At 40.6% G+C, this 7,842-nt stretch overlaps 1 protein-coding gene across 1 annotated transcript; it reads right to left on the bottom strand.

The window, feature by feature from the left end:
* Nucleotides 1-356: 356 nt before the first annotated feature.
* LOC133155686 (sodium channel subunit beta-3-like) lies at nt 357-6,303 on the bottom strand. Its single transcript, XM_061281190.1, has 6 exons — nt 6,073-6,303; nt 5,704-5,951; nt 4,357-4,535; nt 4,044-4,272; nt 1,914-2,052; nt 357-820 (listed from the first exon to the last, which is right to left on the bottom strand). Exons 2-6 carry the CDS (start codon nt 5,756-5,758, stop codon nt 814-816), a joined length of 609 nt encoding a protein of 202 aa, XP_061137174.1. The 5' UTR covers nt 5,759-5,951; nt 6,073-6,303; the 3' UTR covers nt 357-813.
* Nucleotides 6,304-7,842: the final 1,539 nt, after the last annotated feature.

Here is a 7,842-nt window from a genome sequence, read left to right as displayed (position 1 = left end):
TTGCTGAAGCTGTTGTCACAATCACGTACTTTTATAACCGCAAAAAAAAAATCCACATCGTGTATTTGGTTTCCAATCAGAATTGAAGATTGACGACAGATTTGGAATTTAGCGGAATTAACTCAAACATTTGCAGAACAGTTGCAGCGCCACATGACATTAAGTGCAAAATGTATCCAAAATATAACAAAGTAGTGATAAAGCCTTCACTGAATCAGCAACAACTGGCAAAGCAGTGGCTTTTAAGACCTCACTTCTTCATATGTATTAAAGACTTATACAGAAAGAATAAGAGGAAGAATTAAAAGGCTACAGAAATACAGCCAAGAAACGATAATAGTCATATATTTGTTCTTTATAGCGGTAATGCACGTCATAACAATAAAAAAAAAGCAATGTAATTCTTTTTACAAAGGTATTAGCCAATACTAATAAAATCAGCCTCTCAGTATGTCTTATAAAATATTGTTGAATAAAATCCAGAGAACTACAGGCTATGAATAAAACGCTGAGTAGCAGTTAAAGAGTGTGTTGACTTGATTGTACCGATTTCTAAAGGGTCTACATCACAGAGGCACTACGCGGTATGAAGAAGAGGCCCGAGTTCACATGAAGTGCAGCCGCTTTTTTTTATGTGACATTCGACATTTGGACTTCTTTTACTAGCGTGGGCACTTGAGTTTAGCGTAGAAAGGTAAGAAACTGACATTTGTGGCTCTTCACAGGAAAACGGCATCACGTTGGGGGAGGGGGGGGGAGATTCGCTTGGCGGGACTCTGGGATCGCCGATCGTTATCGTCCCGTCATGGTCCTTCAGTACCTGGCAAAGCAGAAGACAATCTTCTCAATTTGTGAAGCTTCGTTTAGATCGGTGGAGGGGGTGGGGGCCACGGAAGATGTTATTGTAAAGAAAAAGTTTGGGTCGACTGCTTTCGGGGATTGTACGATTTTCATTCTGTGGATCGTCACTATTGTGGAAGCTGAAAATGCACATTGTCGTATCGTCTAAATTGTAAAAAAAAATCTATTTGTTACGATTGTTCCGTTGCACAAATAAATTGCTTGCTTCAATGCCGTCGGTCCGGATCAACGTGCCCCCGTCAACACAATGGCGGTCCAACGGGAGCTGACTACACAGGTGCCTTTGGGTCTTTGTCAGCGCTGACAAGATGACTCAAACGCTCGGTCTCTAACGAAGCGGCGGCGCAAAGACGGCGCTTCCAACAATAAAAAAAAGAGCATTCAGCGGAGATTTATGTGGCGGCGTCTGATAGGTTTTGTGAAAAGATGTTAGACGAGGGCTACAAACAGATGCGAAGCGGACTCAATTACTTCGTTGTCCATCTGTCTGGCTGTTTTCTTGCCAGCTCTGTCAGGTTCTCTATGGTCTTGAAAATTCTTCACTTTCCAAGTGTTTGAAATGACTGATGCAATCTGCCGAAAGTCAGGCAGCATTGACAACACCTACGTATCATGTTGCAATATGAGCAACCAGCTTCATCCAGTCCCGGAGCGGGTACTCTGTCAAGCGGGTGATTCTAATCCTATTAGTTCCTTTTTGTCCATTTAAGTTATTTATGTCTTCCTGTCCCTTCTAAGAAAAGCACAAATTATTTTATCGTAATTCTATGAATTTGTCAATTTAAATTAATATAGATGGAGGGGATGTACGTAAGAAACGTTTTCGGGGTGAGGCTAGAACGATTTAATGGCATTCCCATTCATTTCAAGGCGGAAAGATGATTTGGATAACCGGGAGCAAACATGTTCTTTACAAAGCAACATTGCCCGACATTAAAAAACTATCAAAACATTGTCAAACACTCCCAACTTGAGCACCGTCGTTTAAACTTAGACCGAATGTATCGCTCCCCTCTCACTCACTACTTGTCATTCATCCCAGTGGGACTCACCCTATGTCTTGCACCAGCTCGTCGGACTTGGAGATCTTGCGGTAGCAGTAAACCATCTCGACCAACAGCCAGAAGGTCAAGAAGACCAGCAGCAAGTACATCATGATCTCCGAGTAGAGGGCTGTGGCGTCCGGGCTGGCTGCGAGAGCACACAAACATGTTTCATTCAATACCTTTGGGTTGTTTCCTATCGCGAATCAAGCGGTACTTTTTATTCACAGATTTGAGGAGGATGCGCGCAACCCACAATAAACAAATCGGGGCATCATAAAGAAGACATGCTTTTGAGCTTTGTCTTCAATATAATAGGGACTCCATTCACGGGCTAATTTATTCGGAACACCTGCACAATGTAATGAAAATCAATACAAGCGATGTAAGAAAAAAAATTCTGCCTTTACATAGAATATGTAAAATTTTCAAAAGCAGATTTTTTTTAAAAACATGTCTTGTATCACTTGTGCTACAAACAATACAACCTGTGAAGGTAAAGGCGACTTGTGGAGATTTGAATCATCTTCATTAAAGCTTTGCGAGGACCACAACGTTTGATGGTTAAAAAAAAAAAATCACTTCAATACAAGAAAAAAATCTCCACAAGTTAGCCTTTAAAATATGAAAAAGGATGAATTGTGTAAGACATGAGGAATATTTTAACGTCATGTATGACTTAGTGATAAGATATGCTTAGATGTCTCTAATACAAGGTGCCAAATTCCACAAAGCGATGTAAATCTGCAGCCTCGGCAAATAGCTCTATTATAGTCATATAATCCCTCGCATGGCAAAGTACACACTGGCGCAAACACACACACACATTTGCACTGAGCTATATAATCCATTTGACAACAATGAACATCATCAGTGGAACATAAAACCGGGCCGTCATTATGTGCAGAACACGGGGGATTCTTTGTGGCATTCGATAACACAGAAGTGGGATATGATGGAAGACGCTTGGATTAATTACCTACACTACATAGTAAACTCAAGATAAGGCAAAGATAAATTCAAGATAAATTCTACTAAAAAATCTGCACAGGTAAAAACATTCAGTTCATTTTTAGAACACACTAAATTGGGGAAACAATGTTGGCATCGGTGACGGCGAGTGTATGTATCGTAAACGAATGGCGTCATGGAAGCATTCAAATGCAAGTCAAAGATGCAGGAAGCAGAATACATTACCCCTTGCGAAAAGAAAGCAGACAAAAGGGCAGACAAGACAAAACAAAACACACAATTAATCCTTCAGAACACAGAGAGGGTGTGCATTATGGTTATGGTATTTTATTTGGTGTTTTTGCCTTTTTAGGCATGATAGAATCCACCTTGGTAAAGAATATATATATATTCCTCTCCTGTGATCTTATTTTGCATTTGCTGTGAAGGATATTTCTAATTGGAACTTTAAAGCATACTAGCCATCCATTTTCAATTGCACTTATCTTCATTAGAATCTATCCCAGCAGAGTTTGGGGGAGAGACCTGCCCTGGATGCAAGCCAAGCGCAAGGCTCATTTAAGCCTCGTTTCCACCGACGTTATCTACTCTACTCTACTTGACATTTAGCCCGGTCTCCACCGGGAAATCTGTCTGGCTCTTCTGTACTTCGCTAGCTTTTTGGCTACCTACACTATTGTGGTTTTGGCCCGGTTCTAATACGAGACGTTAATATTTTAGAGGCTAGTTATTAGTCCGAGATAATCAATTTAAAGCCAGTCAAAAAACAAAAAAAAACCAGTCTGCGGAAAACTGCTGCCATTAACGATCAACTTTGAAGAGAGTAAAAATAATGACTTTCAAACAGACAAATACTTGCGCTTTTGCGGGGAGGTCAACCTTTTTAATATTACTTGAGTTAACTGGAATAAAATAAAAATAAAAAAATCATGAATGGAAAAAAATATGTATTCATCAAACCAAAATTAATTAAAGACTGATAACTAATACTACAATTAACCAAATACATAAATAAATGAATAAATAAATAAATAAATAAAACTGAACTTTAAAAACAAATATCAAACCAAAATTAATTAAAAATAATGGCAAATCTGAATGCAGGTTTTAAAATGAACCCACAAATCTGATCTTGAGCCATCACATTCTTGTGTAAATGAATCCCACCTTCCTCCTTCACTCGGAGTGTGATGTTCTTCAAGACATAAGCTGACGGAGTGAAGGAGTCAAACTCGAACTGGCGAAGCACGTGGCACTCGTAGACGCCGCTGTCGTTGTAGGTGACATTGACGATGCTGATGGAGAGGTCTTGCAGGTCCTGGCTGCCGTTCCACAGCAGCCGGCCCTTGAACGGTCCATCCATCTCCATCGGAAAGTCTCCCTCGTACTTGTATATCTTGGGAGTGACAAAAAAATGAGATGCTCTTGTTTTATGATCATCACTTAGATAAGAAATACTGGACTGGGTGAAAGATCTTACGAGGGTTTTGTCAGGTGTGACGCCTTCTTCCATCTTGGTGATGTAATACCAATCCACATGGGTTTTGGCTTTCACCTCCTCACGTTTCATACAAGAGATACACGTCAACTTCATCATCTTTCCCAGAACCGCTTCCGTCCCCGAGGGGAGGTCTACGCACACCGGCTGGCTCAGGTGCACTGCCATAGAAGAAGAGAATTTGACTAGCTTAGCCGCTAACAACACACAAACAAAAGGAAATGAATCACAGCTCATGGAAAGTCAGCCCCATACATTTTTGGACATTGAGACCATTTTTAGCATTCCAGCTTTGTAAATAAAATACCGTAAAATTACAAATATTTTGTTTATTCTAATATTTTTTTAGTAAAATAAAGTATCACAACATAATGGTCCAGTCTTGCCTATGATTGATTCCTTGCAGCCTTTCAGTCTCTAGCAAATCCAATTTGGAGCAAATGGCAAAGCTCAGTAAGCATTAAAGTGATGTCCACTCAATTTTACAGCTCTGCGAGCACTGGGAAAAGGTTTGCCTTCAGTACTTGATCACAAATCCTAACTCATCCAGCCCAGTGAGCATTAATGATGGCCTCTGCACATTAGTATTTGCTTTAAGGGGAAGGACAATTGAGTGGGAGGTACGGGAGGAGAAAGAAAGAAAAAAATGTGACAGTCAAATTATAGGAGACAGGACCAAGTGGGAAGGATGCAATGGGAAGAATAAAAGAGATTATAAAAGACAAAGATGGATGTCTTCTAAGTGAAGCGTGGCAGCAGCAGCAGCCTGCCAGCTGGCCACATGGATGTCTCTAGTGTGACTGTGTAACGTTCTACTTATATAACCCCCCCCCCCCCGGCCCCACAGGCAGACTGTGACAACATTGATTCCATCATTTATCTGGCAGTTCAGGGGACGACCAAAAGTGGTCAATTAAAGTGAGAGTTTGAATGGGATTAAATTGAAGCTTGGTTTCACAATCAAACAAAGGTTTATTTTAAGGCCTGTGAAGTTATCAAATGAAGTTAGCAAATTCATTATAGACAGAAATATACAATTTTTACAGCTGAAAATAAAGTAAAGTATCCATTGAGGAAATTACTGTTATCTTTGCCATTTAATTTTGCTGAAAATGTTTTTGTAATTTTGGGTTTAGTTATTTCATTAACTAAACTAATCATTTTGGGTAAACAATCTTTATCATCGAGTTTGTTGAAAGCATTTTTAAACAGGTTTGGATAAAATTAGGTAGGTTTTGCTTTTGAGTTGTTTAGAAAAAACAATGGCTAGCGTGCTAAGATAAAAACACAACTAAGCAAACAAATGTATCGGTGTAGTTTTAAACTTACCCCAAAAAAGCAAAAGGACCACAATTTGTAGATGAACTCTGGCTGGAGTTTGCATATTCAACCCTCTCTGTAGGCACCGCTGAAGATTGACTTTTTGGATCTTCCACACTTAACGAGGTCAGGAGTTCAGAGTTCTCAGGGGAGTTCAGGACCCAGGACAGCGCCACTCCTCGGCGAGGGTGCGCGCGCAGCTCACCTCCGTCCGCGAAACTTGCAGTCAATCACAAACTTCAACTTTATGGCAGGAACTACAAAATAAATACACTTAATTCAGAAGCTTGGACTTTTGTACAAATCGAGACTTATAAATGTAACTCGAGCGAACTAACTTCATCAATTGCTTCCTTTCGTTAGTTGAAACGTGCTCACCTGACGCGTTGACACAAATCGACGAGACGACGGGCAGAAAAAGAGAAGGACCTGTGGATTCTCTCGGATTTGTACTCCACGCAACAAAAAGCAACGACTCCACTTCTCTCTTCAGCCCTCGATGAATAGCAACGACGCTTCAAGTCGTTTCAAATCTATTTGCGCCATTAAAGAAAGATTTGAGACATTCGCCTGTCCCTCTCTCTCCCATTCCCTTTTGTTTTCCAGTAGTCGCGGATGGGCACTGACGCGCATGCGCGAGACTCCCACCTCCACCGTACGTAAATGTGCATCATGCACATTGCGTCGCCTTTAAGTCAGCTGTTTGCATGAGCGGGCAGACGGTTGCACAACAACAGAGTGGAATAGTTGCACTAAATATAGCACAACAAATGGACGCGTTGTTAAAATAGTATTCGAACTGAAAAGTGATGCTTTCTATTGACTGGATCGCCAAGCGTGACGTCAGCTGGGTCAATACCTCTTAAGTGCTGATGGTACAGTCAATCACTCAGGCGTGGGAATGTAGTAAATATCAAAATGTTTGATGCGGTTTTAGACATTTTGTAACGTAGTTTAATTATACATTTCTGCTCACTTTTGCTTTGGTAAATAAAGGCACTATTTATGAGAAGTCTGATTTAATTAAATTACATTAGTTGTGAAAATAATTGTCTCTAATGTGGCCTGTAATTGTAAGGTGTTCATCAGACATGTACAGACAATGACTATTCAATACCTAATGTATGTTTATATACTAAAGAACAGTCTCACTTTTATCCTCGATGACTCAGAGACAGCAGATGTGGATTAAAGTGGTGTTTAACGTGATAATCTGTCAACTGTGTGACACAACACAGCGAGAGGGAAGATGAAGCGACGGTGAAGTATTCTCAGGAGGTGCAATGTTAGGAACGAATCATTGAGCCTGTCAGATAATAGTCTGAGATGATGGGAGGTTTAGAAGGAGAGACGGGGAAAAAAAATATTGGGGATGCTTGTTTCTATTTTTAGCCCTCATCTTTAAGTGAGGAAAAACAACTCTTGGGTTAGATTAGCGGAAGCAGTGGCACGCTGGGAAACGAAGGGGAGCACGTCTGCTTTGAGCCATATCCTGGCGATACGGTAACCATAGCAACAGTGATGCAGCGCCATGGTGACCAGCAGAAGAGGCCTTCGCTAGGAGAGTTCGAATTGTTTCTCCAAATTAGTTGATGATAAATTGTATTATTTAAAATCCTCAGAGTACATTATTACGGTTTTGCATTAGGCCTCCGAACATATACATTTAATTTAAAATAAATCATTCTAGTAGAAGATCTAATTGATCGTGATTTGTTAGCGTGGCCCTCCTACAAAAATACATAAACAAAAAGACACACACATGCTTCTTGTGCGCACTAACATCTAAAAATAGCTATCATGTGTGTCTAACTAAATAGAGCAAGCATAGTTTCTGTAGTACGATACAACAAAAGCTTGATGCACACACTAAGCTCCATTTCAGCAAAGTGTGGATGTGCTGATGCATTGCTGATGCAAACAGCTCACTGGCACACAGCAACTAATCTGATTGATAAGACACGCACACACAGCCGTAGGCTCGAGCCAGTTTCCACTCAGGGGGGTGACTTGGCACTGAGCGCCAAACACATACTGATAATAAGTGAAGACTAGCTCGGTCTGACCTTGTGGTTTGGCACATAGACACCTTTTGTTCTATTGTAAGAAGCTGTCCAGGGAACATGTCATCGCAATGGCTAAATAAAC

Source organism: Syngnathus typhle, linkage group LG6 (genome assembly GCF_033458585.1).
Source record: "Syngnathus typhle isolate RoL2023-S1 ecotype Sweden linkage group LG6, RoL_Styp_1.0, whole genome shotgun sequence".
NCBI classification, from domain to species: domain Eukaryota; kingdom Metazoa; phylum Chordata; class Actinopteri; order Syngnathiformes; family Syngnathidae; genus Syngnathus; species Syngnathus typhle.
Note: the sequence above shows the minus strand (reverse complement) of the source record. Positions and strands in the feature narration are given on the sequence as shown.

Coding starts and splice junctions, on each gene's coding strand:
- LOC133155686 (XM_061281190.1), bottom strand. CDS start 5,758: ATGCAAACTCCAGCCAGAGTTCATCTACAAATTGTGGTCCTTTTGCTT. Junction 4,536..5,703: donor GGTCCTTTTGCTTTTTTGGG/GTAAGTTTAAAA, acceptor CTTCTATGGCAG/TGCACCTGAGCCAGCCGGTG. Junction 4,273..4,356: donor TCACACCTGACAAAACCCTC/GTAAGATCTTTC, acceptor GTCACTCCCAAG/ATATACAAGTACGAGGGAGA.